Here is a 17,327-nt window from a genome sequence, read left to right as displayed (position 1 = left end):
ATACCATTAAAATTAGGTCACTTGCTCAAGAAGGCAGTCATCTTGCTTTTGCTTGTGATAATAAATGGTGCCACATTTCACTCGCAAATAGAAAGTGTGCATCAGAAAATTTTGATGGCGGAGTCCACCGCTTTGTTTTTACTTACGCAGGTCTGGTCAGCTCCCATTTCCGTTTGCTTTTGTTGTCAGCAGCCTAAAAACATCGATCATTTTTACTTACTTTCACACGTTTCACAAGCCACAGAAAAAATAAATATTTAGAAGCTTTGTTCAGAAAATTAACCTTTAACCATTACTGGATGGATGGATGGATGGATGGATGGATGGATGGATGGATGGATGGATGGATGGATGGATGGATGGATGGATGGATGGATGGATGGATGGATTGATGGACGGGCGGACGGACGGATGGACGGATGGATGGATGGATGGATGGATGGATGGATGGATGGATGGATGGATGGATGGATGGATGGATGGATGGATGGATGGATGGATGGATGGATGGATGGATGGATGGATGGATGGATGGATGGAAGAGAAGAAGGTGCGAAACCTGATGCGTGGAGTGAAGGAGCAGTTGTTCGGTGGTCTTGTACGCAGCCCCCCCCCCCCCCAAGACTACGTCAGAGTTTCTTGCTGAAGCCGTCCTGATTGAAAGCACGCTTCGGCAACGGACCCAGACGTACGAGCGACAAGTGAACTTTGCTTCTGCTACGGACTACATGGGTGTTTTTGGGGCCCAATTCGACTTCTTACGAGAGCTCATACGCTCTGTAATTCGCGAAGAACTGCAGAAGTTATCTGTACCCTCGGCGTCCACTGTCAGTTCTTTGTCCGGCATCGTCCGAGATGAAGTTCAGCAGGCACTACGAGAACCGTCCTGTCAGACAGAGCCGCAGCCCCTAAATGACTTCCCTCGCATGTCGTATGCGCAAACTCTGCTCCAGCCAGCACCACCTTTGCCTCCGCTTCCCACCGCGGCCCCTGCCGTGCTTCCGGCAGATCAAATTATGCGCCCATCTGCACCACATTTCACTCCGCCTTATACCACAGCCTCAGCCATGCTTCAGGCAGTCCAAGCGGGCCCGTACCTCAGTGACCGCCGACCGATTTCGCGAAAATCAGACGTGTGGCGGGCCCCCGATCAACGTCGCCTTTGCTATCACTGTGGTGAACCTGGGCACATCTACCGACAGTGCACTTATCGAGAGCTGGGACTTCGTGGTTTTTCGGCCAACTCCCCACCTTCTAGGTTCGGCCAGAAGCCTCCGGAAATCACTGACTACGTTGCTCAGCAGTGCGGATCCACATCTTGGCACCACTCACGCTCTCCATCACCGCGGCGGTTCCCACCGAATCATCGCACCTATGCGAGCATGGCGCAAGGCCGGTCACCTAGCCCGCGTCGGAAAAACTAGCCTCAGCGACCTTCAGGGGCAAGGCCGCTCAGACTGGTCACGCTCAAGACCCCCTGTCGACGCGGACTGAAGATACCGACGATACATCGACAACGACACCACCGGCTGATTGCGGAAGAGTTTCCTTAGATATTCCTGTTCTGCTAGATGTTCGCGAAGTCAGCACTTTAGTGGACACTGGTGCGGACTATTCCATAATTAGCGAAAAGCTGGCCGCCCTTCTCAAGAAAGTAACGACGCCTTGGAACCGAACGCCAATTCGTACAGCTGGCGGGCATATCGTCACGCCACTCGGTATGTGCACGGCAAACTGCAAGTCCGCGGTTGTACATTTGTTGCCAGTTTGAGCGTTTTCTGGCAGTGTTCTCGAGACCTGATCATCGGCATGGATTTTCTCAAGGAGCATGGTGCTATATTTGACATTAGACGACGTCTAGTCACTTTCGCGACCACAAACGCCACAACAGTTTACGCCGACCCCAGCCACTCCCGAGTGTCTCTTCGCGTTGTCGACGACGCTGTCACGTTACCACCCCGTGCAACTGTTGTGGTTCAGGTGGCGTGGGACGGAGTGATGCACGGTGAAGCCGTCGTAGAAAGCAATCACTCGCTTTTGCTGTCTCAGGGTGTCTGCGTAGCGAGAAGCCTTGTCGACCTTCGTGATGATCACTGCAACGTTTTTGTCACAAACTTCAGCTACGAGCACCGGCACCTTTTTCCTGGAACTGTCATCGCTTACGCCGACCCAGTCGCCAATGTCGCAGAGTGTTTTGCTTCCCAGGCCATCGGCACTGCTGAAGCGCCTTTCCGCAGCGTCGACATCAATCCAGCGCTTTCTGAAGCGAACAAGCAGCGTTTGAGCGAGCTGTTGCTGGATTTCCACACATGCTTTGCACGTTCTTCAAAGATACGTCAAACACCGATAACAAAACACCGTATTATCACCTACGACGACGCGCATCCCATACGGCAGCAGCCTTACCTTGTTTCGCCAACCGAACGGCACACGATTCAAACGCAGGTTAAGGAAATGATTCAGGATGGCGTGATACAGCCTTCAAGCAGCCCTTGGTCATCACCAGTCATTCTTGTGAAAAAGAAAGATGGCACGCTTCGCTTTTTTGTCGACTACAAAAAGTTGAACAATGTCACAAAGAAAGACGTGTACCCGTTGCCCAGAGTCGATGATTCTCTCGACAAGCTGCGACGCGCGAAGTATTTTTCGTCCGTCGACTTGAAGAGTGGTTATTGGCAAATAGAGGTCAATGAACGTGACCGGTAAAAGACCGCTTTTGTAACGCCGGATGGCCTTTATGAATTCAAAGTGCTCCCTTTCGGCCTTTGTTCCGCTCCAGCCACATTCCAGCGAATGATGGATTCCGTCCTGGCAGACCTCAAGTGGAAAAGCTGTCTCGTCTACCTCGATGATGTCGTTGTGTTTTCAGAAACGTTTGACGAGCATCTTCGTCGCCCTCGGAATGTGCTCGAAGCCATTAGATCGGCCGATCTCACACTCAAGCCTGAGAAATGTCATTTCGGCTACGACGAATTAAAGTTTCTTGGTCACGTCGTGAGCGCCGTTGGTGTTCGGCCTGATCCTGACAAAACTGCTGCTGTCACCGCTTTTCCACCTCCAACTGACAAGAAAAGTCTTCGACGATTTCTGGGTCTGTGCGCTTATTACCGGCGCTTTATTGAAAATTTCTCTAACATTGCGGAGCCACTATTACGCCCCAAGCGTGATGACACACCATTTGTCTGGGCTGACGAACTGCAGACTGCCTTTGCGGAACTACAGCACCGGCTCTCTTCCCCTCCCGTGCTCGGCCACTTCGATGAAGATGCTGACACTGAAGTACGCACTGATGCCAGCAATATTGGTCTTGTAGCTATTTTGGTACAAAGACAAGATGGCATTGAAAGGGTGATAGCCTATGCAAGTCGCACACTGTCTCGCGCAGAATCTAACTATTCCACATCAGAGAAAGAATGTCTCGCGGTCATTTGGGCAATTACAAAGTTTAGGCCATATCTCTATGGAAGACCATTTAAAGTGGTGACTGACCATCATGCTTTGTGCTGGTTGACAAATCTACGAGACCCTTCAGGAAGATTAGCACGATGGAGTCTGCGCCTTCAGGAATTTGATGTCACCATCGTGTACAAGTCAGGCAAAAAGCACGAAGACGCCGACACGCTATCACGAGCACCTCTTCAATCCGCCAGTACTAGCGCGGAAGAGGACGGCGCCTTCGTGGCAATTGTCAACGGACCGGATCTGATGTCGCATAAACGAAATGACGCCAATCTAAGAATGATTATAGATCATTTAGAAGGTGGCACTGCGCCCATTCCTCGTCCGATGTCGCGAACGTTGCCATCATTTTGCCTACGAAATGGCGTCTTATACAAAAGGAACGCCGGTGCTGGTGACAGATCTCATCTTCTCGTCGTGCCTGAAGCCCTCCGCGATGACGTCTTATTAGCTTGCCACGACGAGCCCACATCTGGCCATCTGGGCTACTCGAGAACTATGGATCGGGTGCGACAACTCTACTACTGGCCTAAAATGTCTGCCTGTGTCAAACGCTACGTAAAGGGATGCCGTGAATGCCAGCGTCGCAAGACACCACATTTAAAGCCTGCAGGCCATCTACAACCGATCGATCCACCACGTACACCGTTTGAACAAGTGGGGATGGACCTCCTAGGCCCGTTTCCTTTGTCTTCTTCTGGCAATAAATGGATTATTGTCGCAACCGATTATTTGACGCGTTACGCTGAGACGAAGGCGTCGCCACGAGGGACCGCATCTGAAGTTGCCAGTTTTTTATGCATCAAATTGTGCTACGGCATGGCGCCCCGTCACATGTCATCACTGATCGAGGGACATCATTCACAGTGAAACTCTTGGATGATATCTTCAGGTTGAGTTACACAACCCATCGAAAGACCACTGCGTATCACCCTCAGAGTAATGGTTTAACAGAAAGGCTAAACAAAACGCTAGCTGACATGATCTTTATGTACGTGGATGTGCAGCACAAAACGTGGGACGACATCCTGCCGTACGTAACATTTGCGTATAACACTGCAACGCAGGAAACTACACGCTTCACACCATTCCGGCTCGTTTATGGTCGAGATGTTAGAACTATGCTGGACGCCATGATTCCATATGAGGACATCGACAAGCTCGACCAATTAGCCCCCGACATCACTGAGTACATTCAGCGCGCTGAGAAAGCACGTCAACTGGCCCGTGTGCACATCCGAACTCAACACTGCGCAGATGCACGGCGGTACAACACCCACCATCGAGAAGTTAATTATGAACCTGGTGACCAAGTTTGGGTTTGGACACCCATTAGGCGGCGAGGTCTCAGTTAGAAACTCTTGAGGAAGTACTTTGGACCTTACAAAGTACTCAGACGTGTGAGCGACGTGAACTACGAAGTGGTTCCAGACGGAGACTCGCCATCATCCCAGCGCAGGTTACCACGCCCAGAGACTGTACACGTAGTCCACCTAAAACCATACTTTACGCGGTGATGCGAATTTTTTTCTTGTGCCAGTGAACTCTTCATGTGAACAGTGAATGCCGTTTATTTTCGATTGCCGGGCCCAGGACGCATTTTCTCTTGTGCACTAATTTGTTTAATGTTTCTTTATGTTACCTACTTCGACCCACTGCTGTGCACACTTTTGTTTGAGCATCGGGTTGATGCTCTCTTGGGAGGAGGAGTAATGCCACCTGATGTTCTGTGCCAGTGAACAGTGGGTCAGTTCTGTGCCGGTGAACGAGGAAGACGAAGACGAGCAACCCGTGCCAGCGGAGACGTCCTTTTTTGTCTCTGAGATTTTGGACAGTCGCGTCCCTTTGTACGTTCATTCGAGCTCCTAGCGCGTGACAATATATATAATATCGACACATACATAGGCAAATAATGAATATAATAGAAAATGCAGTTCAACTTATGAACATGTAAGCAAAATACATACTAGAAAAGTGAGTTGCAGTATGTGAAGGTGAAATACAAAAAACTATTATGACAGTAACTACAACCTAGCAATAGTGCAAAAACATCGGCAGATGTCCTATAAACACTGATGATTACGAAGATGCGATAGAGCCGTTTTTGGTGCATAAGTATTTTTAAGAGTATGATAGCCGCATTCTTATGTATGTTTGTCCAATTTCAGAATTAGGTCGCTATTTATACCCCGAGGGGCAAACGTGCAAAATCCATCCCCTGGCTTTTGTAGAGAGAAAAAAGGAAAGTGAAAGAGGGGAGAGGAGGGACGTTAACCAGTTTGTTATAACCGGCACGCTACCTTGCACAGGGGGGAAGGGATGGCGGAAAGTGAAAGAAGAGTAAAGAAAGAGAAGGGAAACACACACATGCACACAAATCACGTCTCCGCGCAGAGTGGCAGTCTTGTGCAGTATACGGCATACTTAAGAGTCTGTAGCCACTCGAGTAAAAGTGTGTTGTCCTTAGGAATTTAAGCAAAGCCTTCGTCGCTCGAATTCTTGATGCCTTTCCAGGATGGCGCTGTTCGTATTTGTCTAGAGGTTGTAAAATTCATGGCAGTGTTTTATACCAAGAAGTCTGAATCCCCCCTACGATATACTTTGCAGGTTCGGCAGTCTCACCGTCAAAACAGATTTAAAAACGTGCGAATCTTCACTGAGATGATTACGGATAAGAGATTCATTCCTCAATCAGGAAAATGTTGATAGAGCCTTGGTCTCGGGTATATAGGCCTCACACTTTCTTTGTGCAAGATCAACTAGAACTTGTAAATGTTAACATATGTGGCATCGCTCCAAATGACAACTCGGCTTACATATTTCCTTCTAGTTCCAAGCTTCCACCTCCCACATACATATTACGCTTGTTAGATCACCTATTTAAACTGGGAATCAATAATTAATTGCCAGTTATGCAATTATGCGTGACGAAAAAGCAGGCGTAGGCATTCTCTCAAAGCCTTATATCTTGGTCATTCTCAGAGCGTCTCCCTTGTTATACCCCAATATTTCAAATAGAGCTCCTTGCCATTATTTTAGCCCTTCGAAAACTTCAAATACGTCGCAGTTACCGATTCGCTCTCTGTATGTAAATTTCCAGCTTCAGCGAGCGTTTTCGAGTCACGAATTTAGAATGCATTTACTTCTTTCATTTCCAAAATCTAGCATACACTGCTGTTAGTTTGGTTGCTGGTCATCATGGAATTTTTTTTAATGAAAAGGCTGATGCATTCGCGTAGTGGTTCCAAGGAGGTTAAAGTTTTTTTTAATGTTGGAGTAAAAGCTTCCGCAATGCTTTGCCAGCAATGGTGAAGCCAGCTTTTGCCCTCGAATGATCTCAGCAACATGCTATTTTCTGGTGGTGCACATTTATACATCAAGTGGCTTTGACCTGTCCCTCTAAAGCCTGCGTTAATCATAAATTAAATAGTTGCTTCTGATGAAATGACCCACAGAGACGAATACCAGTGTTTTAATCTCCAATGAAATTTGTCTCGAACTCGGGGCTTTATAAAGAAAACTAGCAATACAAGGACGCATTTGAGCACAGTCTCACCAAAAAGGTTGCCACGTTAAACTTGCCGAGCGCGCGAGGACAATGCTCCGTCACAATTGCCGAACACCCAACAGCTCATCGTTCCCCTAGTAAGATGGCTGCCGCAGCCGCCATCTTACGGTAAGTACGGCATCACTCGTGGGCGATAATTACCACTCCAGCATTTTTTAAACCTCCTCGGGTGGTCCTACTTGGTCCGGTACAGTCCATTCTCCCTCACACTGGTTTTCTTATCAAATACAAATTTCGCAAATATACATCACTTCAAAATTACATAAACAATATAGTTTACCAGTTCTAGAATATATTCACCTTTCTTTTTATTGGGATAATAAATGGTGCCCCACTCGCAAATCGGAGGTGTCTTTCCCAAAACTTTAATGCTGGATTCCTCCTCTTAATTTTCACTAACACAGGTCTGGTCAGGTGTCGTCTCCTTTATGTTATTACTGTCGAGAGCCCAAAAAAAATTGATCAGTTTTGTTTTACTTTTGCGGTCGTTTCACTATAGCTTTAGAAAAAAGCATCTCTAAATTTTTTCGTGAAAATTAAGAATTACTCCCTATTCTCAAAGTATTCGTTTTCTTGAAGCTTCTTGTCTGAACCACAGCAAAAATAACATTTTCGTTGCCGTCTAGGAATATCTTAGAGACCCAACCAGAATTATTTATTAGGCCATTCTCAATCAAAAATTTCTGTGGACATTTGACTGGTTTGATCGCAATGCATATAAGAATTACGTACTTACATAATCCTTAGACAATCAATTAAGTATTTTTGCGTCATCTAAACTTAATTTTATTATACCGTTTAAAGTGGCTAATCTCCAGTAGAGAACAAGAGCCACTTGTAAAGGGTCAAGCAAGCAAGCAAGTAGCATAACGTTTTATAACACCGCGAAATCCTTGGCACCACCCCACAGTGGGTGTCAGGCACAGTATAAAGCGAGTACGAGAAAGTGCGTGATCGCTGCGTGAGCTCCCGCCAGCTCGAGCTGCGCGAGCCACCGTGTACGCAGCGGCGAACGTCGACCCGAAGAATGCTCTGGCGTAGAGCGTGGCTACTGCTGTCGCTCCTCTTCCCGGCCCAGCCGCAGGAACAGCCGTCGTCATCAGTTCGTCCCGGAGGCCTCGACCTGAGACTTCGGCAGCTTGCGGATACAACGACGTCGCCTCTGCCGCCGAACATTCCGAGACCCGCGGACTTCTGCCAGAAGCCTCCGTACAACGACTCGCACGTCATGTGCATGACGCAGCCCTTCACCGATTGCATCACGTACTTCGTCAACTCGACCTTACTGAGCGAAAGCGTCCTGTGGATGCACAACCACTACAGGTCCCACCTGGCCCTGGGTCGACTCGCCGACTTTCCTGCGGCCGGCAACATGCTCCAGCTGCGCTGGGACGACGAATTGGCCAGGATCGCCGAGGCCAAGGCCCGGCTGTGCGCCGACGAACTCGGCAGCCTGAACGTCCACGTGGGAGGCATCTGGACAGTCGACTTCCCCGACGTGGGCATCAGCATGCACCCGCAGAAAACGGACGACCAGACGGCGCCCGTCATATGGCGCTTCGTGGTGCGCGACTGGTTCGACCAGAACATCTTCTTCCCAAAGGAACATGTTGCCAAGTTCGTCGAGACGTCCGGTACCGAGCAGTTCGTCCAGCTGGCCGCCGCCGACACGTACGCCGTCGGATGCAGCTACACGCGCAACATCATGCCCAAGACGGCTCTGCCGCAGAAGTACTTCAACATCTACGTCTGTCTCTACGGGCCCAGGGCGCCCCTGGGGGGAAAGCCGCTGTACTACGCGGCGCCATACTGCTCGCTCTGTCCGCAGGACACGATATGCGACGTGCCCTCTGGACTCTGCGTACTAAGGAGCTGGAAACCGGGCCCCCCCAGGCACCCGCCACCACCAGAGCCCAAGAAGGATGACGGGAACAGCACTGGGAAGCAGGCGGCCTCCGAGGCTGTCACCGTCGTCCTCTCCGTGGTGTTTCCGATCGCCATGGCCCTGCTGGCCCTCTACGGCTGGCGCCAAGGTGACGACTGAGAGGCAGCACTACAGACTGTCGCCCGTTGGTTACCCTCTGGGCCACCACAACGGTTTTCGGGCGGCACGCATTTTTTTTAATTCTTCTAACACTTTTGACGCGCGCGTATTGTACACATTTTTTTGTATTTCACGTAGGTTTGTTTCGCATATTTTATTTCGTATCTCGTACTACAGTAAAACACCACGAATTTTCGCCAGTGCACCCGAGGCTCTTGTATTTAACCTTATTGTACCGTCTTCCATTTGTTATAGCAGTGTCACTTGGGCGCTTTTTCTTAATCTCGACTGATCCTGATTGCGCTCGATCCAGATTGGTTTAGGAAAATACTCAAGGACGAGTTAAATACCTGATGTCTTCTCTGTTTTAGGGTTAAACAGGAACTTATACTTGCCTTATACCTAACATCTACCCACTTCGTCCTTACATTAATATGCTATGCTGATTTAATGAATGGCTTGTCATTAGCGCATGTACCTTCCTAAGTCATGTCATTTTGAACAAGCTTTATTCAACGGCCACGATCTAATGGGCTGTGGCGGCGTTTCATAGTTCCCAATTCCACCAATATTCAGCAGATTTAGGCTTCTTTTTTCGTCGACTTGCTTGAAGAATTTTGTAGTCGCTTGGTGCGTTTTTCTTTATAGGGGGAGGGGGTGTTATCTGCATTTTTCCAGCAAATTTAGTTGCTTTCGTGATCATCAATTTTGCCAACGTACGTTTTTCGATCACTAATGGCATGTTTGTTGATGGCTAAGTAGTTGATCGAGTGTATAGCATGTGGAGGTTTCTCCTTTAAAGAGAGTGAAGATTCATCGTAGCCCCCCCCCGTCCTACTGAGTGAATGAATCGGGCAGATTTTGCCCCCCCCTAACCCCACTTCTTTCCTTCGTGCGCAAACTCATGTTTGAGTGTTGAAGTCAAACATCCGCTAATCATGCGCTGGCAAACGTGTCTTCGGCCGAATGGAAACTGCCTCAGAGACAATATTAAAATGTAGCTGTGCGCTGTCGTTCATAGTTGCGGGCATTTTCGCCGTACAACACAATTAGGTATTTTTTCAAACTCTTCTTCGTAACTGAAAGCCATTTTTGTTTCACAATTAAAAATATTTTCAAGAATGGGAAAATTGTGTTCCTGCTTCTTTTGGGCTTGTTTTGTGACGAGTATAGTAAAACTCAACCTTCTACCCACTCCATCTGTTCTCTTGAGCAGAGCTCTCTCAGCTGCATAGCGGCTGTTGCTAAAGAAGGGAGTGGAAGGTTGGTTGCTTGGTGTCCGTCTTGTATCGTCGTGGCTGCTGCTGCAGCGTTTCAAGGATGTAGACCAGAGCCTTTATATACATTGCAACAACTCGACTTTATGTACAGGAACTTATGCACATATTTGCAGTACTCTTTCACCGTTGGAACCATCGCATGTTGCCTCGGCAAAGCCGATACTGCAGAGCACTCTTTGCTGCGACCAGAACGACCATGAGGACTCGGGAGCCACGTTTTAACCCCTTGGTTGCCCCTCCCGATTCTTTTCACGGCTAACCAAAGCAACTCAGTCCGATTATTGGACAGACTAAACACTTGTTGCCGTCCTCTCCTCTCGCTCTCAATCAAGCACTTGACCACTCGGTCGGAAAGAGAGAGACGAAACCACCGGCCTGCACACTGCGTTCCGCGAACCATGCGAACGTTCGACTGCAGGCCTGCTGCCATTACTGCGAGATGACTACGCTGTCCAGCGTGACAGCCATCCCGGGGACTCCAATCCCGATGGATGGGTGTCTTTACACTGTCCTCACGTCGCCCGCCGGCAATCCGCTGGCCGGGGACCATCTAGCTGGTTGTTAAACGTGGCGACTGACCGCGGTCTTCTTGCCAGAACGGGCGCGCTTACGCCGAGATTATCGTCTCCCGTGGATCGTCTCTTTGGGAATTGATGATTGATATGTGGGGTTTAACGTCCCAAAACCACTGATGATTATGAGAGACGCCGTAGTGGAGGGCTCTGGAAATTTCGACCACCTGGGGTTCTTTAACGTGCACCCAAATCTGAGTACACGGGCCTACAACATTTCCGCCTCCATCGGAAATGCAGCCGCCGCAGCCGGGATTCGAACCCGCGACCTGCGGGTCAGCAGCCGAGTACCTTAGCCACTACACCACCACGGCGGGGCATCTCTTTGGGAAGCGCGCCCTTTTAGGAGCGAAGCTCCTTAAGGCGTGGGCTGTGCGTCCCCTGTATGTAGCCACCTCTCGTTCAGTTCTAAGTATTACGCTAGCCACCGCCCGATCTAAAGGGTACAGCCATATCCATCCGTCCATCCGTCCGTCCATCCATCCATCCATCCATCCATCCGTCCATCCATCCATCCATCCGTCCATCCATCCGTCCGTCCGTCCGTCCGTCCGTCCATCCATCCATCCATCCGTCCATCCATCCATCCGTCCCTCCGTCCGTCCGTCCGTCCATCCGTCCGTCCGTCCGTCCATCCGTCCGTCCAAAAGATGCAAGATGTTATAAACTAGACGGCAGTACGTGTAGTTGATTATGAAAGATGCGAGGTGTTATAAAATAGGAATGATGCCACATATGGCGCGTGTCATCGTTCGATATAGTGCGGCGACGTACGCTAGGGGGAGCGTTGCAATAAAATCGAGTGGGCAAAATGTACGGAGGATTCATGGTTTACCAGGTTTACCTCCGGAGCTTCGCCCACTCATCATCATTCACTTCGTGGATATGGCGGCATTTTTTTCGACAAAGGAGACTCGCTCCCCTGGCCTGTGACGCCTGACCTTACAAGTATATTAGGGAGTTTTAGTGCTGGTTACCCAAGCGGCTTGCGTACCCAGAACGTTGGGGCGGCCGTATTGCGCATGCGCGAAACCTAGTCAGATGCGTCGCAAGATCGCTGGGGTGATGGGGCCATGCGTCTGCGTGGCCATAAACAACGCTGCCACCACTGGCCTCCTAGCGGAGATAAGCTGCTCTGGCGTACATGCTGGCGCATCATAGTGCTGGGTACCTAAGCTCTTGGTTACCCAGCACAACCCCAACTCAATTAGGTATTTTTTCAAGCTCTTCTTTGTACCTGAGAGCCATTTTTTATTCACAATTACAAGTATTTTCAAGAATGAGAAAATTATGTTCCTGCTTCTTTTGGGCTCGTTTTGTGACGAGTATATTAGCTTGTTTGCTCGGTGGCAGCTGCGGCGTCTTCGGCCTGCAGTATTAGGCGTGCTTGTGTTGGTGAGTCGGAGCTGACAGCGCGCGTCTTCCCAGATCGGCCAGGGCAATCCGGAGTCCCGGTCAGTGAGTTCTCGAGCTGTATGCAGTGTTCGCCATTTTGAGCGCCGAAATAAAGACGTAACACTACAGTGACACTACACTACAGCTTACCTAGTGATGTAAATACGCCATTTTCATTGCACCATTCAAAAGCGGATAGCCGACAGCGCAACCGCAACTGACGTTGGACAAGCACCAAAGATGCACTGTTTGGCAGACGTTGATGTAGCACATTTGTTTACGATATGTTTTCTTCGGCTGCTTTCCGCGGGTGGTTGCAGCTGGTATATACTGCCGACATGGTCTATAATGTGCCTTATATATCGAAACGAAGACCGCGTTATGATGCGCTGATGCTCAAATTTGCAACAATAGATTATCATTTCACTTAGAACCCGAGTACTCGCTCTGTCATCGAGTCCGATCCAGTCTTCTCGTAAGACACATATGCGACACGCTCGCGCGCTCGAGAATGCCGGGCCCTTGTCATGGCAATGACCACCGTTCAACTGGGTGATGTCATGGTGTCTTCACCGAAGACCCGACCGGGTGGGAGAGCCGCTTATTCAGGGCACCTTTATGGCCTCCTGGGTGACGTAGATGATCACGGTACTGATGGGTGAGCTGACGACGTCAACTGCGGTGAAGTCATAATTACTCACGTGAAGAGCTTAGGAGAACGCTTCAGACATTACAAAAAACACACGCTGCAGATCATTATAAAGAACGCGTTGCGACAAAAAGACTTTAAACGACGTTAAGGCTTCGTTTAAGTGTCATTATTGGCACTGAACCGAAAGTCGCGGGTTCGATTCCGACTGTTGTGGTCACATTTCAATGGAAGCGAAATCATAAGAAGCCTGTGCACTGTATGATGTCAGTGCAAGTTAAAGAACACCAGATGCTCCAAATTTCCGGAGCCTTCCGCTACGGCATTCCTGATAATTACATCGTAGTTTTTGGACGTAAACCCACCGATAATATTATGAGGTGTCCATATTGACGCTAGCCTTCCACGTTCAGTGAACCGTAGTGGGTGTACACCATCTTGACAGCACATACGTAAGTTTGCCGGACACACTCTACCACATGGTCTGAGAACTGTCACTAGAACCCGCAGACAAAGCCTGTATACAATCGCCAGTAGGATGCACAGCGGACAAGCCCAAGTTCCCGAGACCAGCTATCAGCTGATTGATTTGTGGGGTTGCAATCTATCATACCACCAGCTGGTGGTCTGAAAAATTGCATGTGACGTGGAGGATACACTAGAAGGGTCCGGCATGGCAGTGTAGATGGCGTCAAGGCAACATAATCACGCGGCGATTAACCTGTACTTACGTGTTGATAACGACATCGCTGGAACGTTATTGGGTATCTGCGCGCGGATAACGAAGGAACCAGCTTGTTACGTACTGATAACGCTAACGCGACGTCACAAAGTTCCTGCCCCGCCAAGGTTGGCGTTCCAACAAGCATGTTTCAGCGGCGTCAGTGCGAACTACCTATTGGCTATCACTGCCCATCAGCTTAAACCCACGGCTGCGTACAAAGAGATGGCCGCCTACCTCGGAGCGTAAACAAGGTTCAGGTAACACTCTTGAGGTATTGTCAATAGCTCGTCTTACACAAGACGTCTTACCTAGGTAGAGGAAGATGCAAATCGAGACCGTGATCGCCATGGTTACCAGAGTGAACAGCGCGCAGATGTAGCAGCTCTCCCGCCGGGCGCTGGCTTGCCTGTGAGTTACGCGAGATGTATTTAGTGATAACAAACATCGATTAGAAGGATATATCGCCAATAAAGTGACAATAGGTTAATGTCGAAGGAATGATCATTTATGGCCACTTTGCAATTCACACCCCATAAGCGGCGATGTAGTCTCCTCTCAGCCAATCAAACATCTTTGATTCATTGGCTGCGAATATTTCATAAATAGGAACTTACCCCAGCAGGCTTTACAAATTTTCAGTGAGCAGATGTAAACAAAAGTACCATCTTATTTCATCGCGGTTCATAGCTCTATAGCACACACCTGTTGGCGAAAAGTACAGCCCGTGGTCCAAAAATTTATGAAGGTGCCCTTAGGGACTTGATGCGTCAGCGCCAGAGGAGATAACCCCGTCATGAACACGGTCCGCGTTTATGAAACGATCGTGTCAAAATTGTTAAGCAACAACGCTCAGAGAATAATCTACGCACCTAAAACAGCAGTATAACATACACGAGTGTCACAAACAAGCGCTCAGAAAAGCGCGCGCCGCCGAATTCTGGCGATGGTGACGATTCCAAACGCCAGAGAGACGCGTCAAGGTCAAGACTAAAGAACAAAAACAAACATCCAAAGACTCTGCGGGCGCGCTGTCTCTCCCCCTCGGAAGCGTAGTTTCACTGACCAACCTGCTCACAACGGCCGCCGAGCAAGCCCTGGAAAGATCTCGAAGGAAAGAGGCGTGGTGATGCAGAGTTGCGTCACGTGTCACCGATGGCTCTCGAAACGTCTCGCCCTTTCCCAAGCCTTGGCTGTGCATCGATCGCGCCGACAAAACGATTAGAGTATCCTGGAATCTAGCTCAAAAGGTATTTAAGGGAGCAGCGCAGAGCGGTGATCAGGAGATGAAGACAGTTTAAGCCAGTGTGCGTAGGGAGGAGATGAAGGCAGTTTACGCCAGTGTGCGTAGGTATGAGATGAAGACAGTTTACGGCAGTGTGCGTAGACAGGACATGAAGGAATTTTTGCGCAAGTGCGCGTAGGGTCATTCCGCCGTGTCGGCGAAGGCTTTTGTCGTCAGTGACAAAGCAGGTGATGAAGAGGGTTTCCGCCCGAAGGGGGAAGGCTGGTGCCACCAGCGGAATAGTGTGAGTCTACCGCCAGAAAGCGAAGACGCGTCCTGCAATCGCAACGTGTGCGAATCCGACGTGTTTCTGACGAAGAAGTTTGGTGCTTGGAGTGCGGACATTTGAAGACGAGGTCTCCTGGAAGAGAAACTGCGGGGGCAGCGGATCGACAACAGCGCTGGACTTTGAGTGAGTCTTTCCTAGGCAAGAAACATCACAATTTTGATCCAATAACTTTGGACTGTATCAGTGTCTTGGTTGTTTCATGCATGTGATTGCATTGTAGCACGTATTGTTGTCTGTGTCCGTTGTTTCGAGTGTATCTAATTGTACTGCGTAGTGTCCGTTGTTAGAGTGGTGAAATATTGTACTGACCTATTGCCGAGTGCGCATATTTGTGTATCGTTTGATCTGTCCTATTTGAGAATATAATTTTGTTTTGTTTATCAACTCTCGGCTCTGACTCGTTATTTGGACCACAGCTGGCGTCCGTTGGCGCGCCAAATAGGACCACTTCTAAATTGTCCATGCTTTCGTGGTGCAGTTCGGGGGGCCGCTACTTTAGCCCTTGGAATTAGCCCGACGATCGCCTCCCTAATTAACGGGAGCTGTGACAACGAGTGATTCATACACGCGTCAAGTACCTGCTTACCTTTTGCTAAAAACAGGTCACTCAAGTATGATGCTGCAACCTATGCATATTTCGTTCTTTTGTTCCACAGGGTTTCCATTCCCCGTTGCAGAGATTGAGTTTTAAAAAAAACGGCAGATCGCACGTACCTTGGGAATCGACGGACGTTATGCGAATCATGCGGAAGAAAGGTGACTGCGTTGTCATTTTTATCGAGCAACACGTTACGAAATGAAGCTAAATATATGTAGAAAAGTATGCATAGACATATGTTGAACAGTCACATGTTTACAGTTGCGTAACGATGTCAACAGCGACATGGGGTATTAGCAACACCAGAAGCGGTATAAGCTGATATGTAGCGCTTGTGCCAGCGAGGATGGCGGACCTGGACACTTCTAGATAAATGAGCGTCAGTGTATGACACTTCGCTACAATTGTCGTTAAACCAACGTGACGGCTGCGTGATAGGAGTACGTATGCACTGTTAGTTATTACAGATTCGATAGCCAGCACTGCAACTACATTGGACGTTTCACGAACATTACGGCCTACTTGAAAAGCTGTTCCGAGACCTGGCGTGGCTCTGTGGTGAAACACTTCAATGCCACGGAGAATGCTGGAGTTCGATTCCTGCCGGGGTCCATGATATCTATTCTGTGCGCTCGTGAGGTCAACGCTGACGACGCCAGCGTTGACCCAACGCTGGCGTTTTAAAAGAATCTCCTTAGGGGCGACCTAGTTGGCGTCTATCACGCCCCTTAAAAACCGAACTGAAACCCAGCATGACAAAGAACGAAAACTTATGTGTGAACCACTGACTCTATGCGTAATCAACTGTACGACATCACAATACGTGATTACCCGCGTCAGCGTCATCCGTCTGTGCATCCGTCCATGCATCTGTCCGTCCGTCCACGCATCCGTCCATTCATCTGTCCGTCTACCTCTCTCTCAGTGCGTCCGAGCGTGCATACGTCCATTGTTCGTCCGTGCATTCGACCATGCATACGCCCATTGTTCGTCCGGCCGTATGTGCATCCTTTATACTAGTCGGTGACTTCAACGTACCATTACGGACCTTAGGGCCTATTGCTTCGCCTACTCGTTATCATCCACTTCGTGCACATGCACTGATTTTTCTTAACGCTGTGGAGTTGAAATTACCAATGTCTGTTCAAGCCGTTGCTTGATTGATATGAACTGTCAATCACCTTCAGTGCATTGTGCTTAATTACAGTTGATATTAACCCGACGTGGCGGCTGTATCGTAGGAGTGCATATGTAATGTTTATAAAATTGAATAACCATCAATCACTGCACCCTCAATTGAAGCTTCATGAGCATTACGGTCTATTTTAGCGGCAGTTACGAGGCGTGCCTCTGAAGTAGAATACTTGGCTGCCACGCACAATGCAGGGGTTCTATTCCTGCTGGGACCCTGACTTTTATTTTCCTTTACATTCGGTGAGGCAACGCAGCCGAGGTCAGCTTCTTCTT

At 49.0% G+C, this 17,327-nt stretch overlaps 1 protein-coding gene across 1 annotated transcript; it reads left to right on the top strand.

Annotated features, from left to right (window-relative positions):
• The first annotated feature begins 8,054 nt into the window (after positions 1-8,054).
• On the top strand, positions 8,055-9,071 carry LOC142767748 (venom allergen 5-like). Its single transcript, XM_075869978.1, has one exon. The coding sequence runs from the start codon at positions 8,055-8,057 to the stop codon at positions 9,069-9,071; it is 1,017 nt and encodes a 338-aa protein (XP_075726093.1).
• Positions 9,072-17,327: the final 8,256 nt, after the last annotated feature.

This window comes from Rhipicephalus microplus, chromosome 7, assembly GCF_043290135.1.
Source record: "Rhipicephalus microplus isolate Deutch F79 chromosome 7, USDA_Rmic, whole genome shotgun sequence".
In the NCBI taxonomy this organism is placed as follows: Eukaryota; Metazoa; Arthropoda; class Arachnida; order Ixodida; family Ixodidae; genus Rhipicephalus; species Rhipicephalus microplus.
This window is presented reverse-complemented; position numbering and strand designations above follow the sequence as displayed.

Excerpts from the sequence above, each read along its gene's own strand:
- LOC142767748 (XM_075869978.1), top strand. The coding sequence starts at position 8,055 with ATGCTCTGGCGTAGAGCGTGGCTACTGCTGTCGCTCCTCTTCCCGGCC.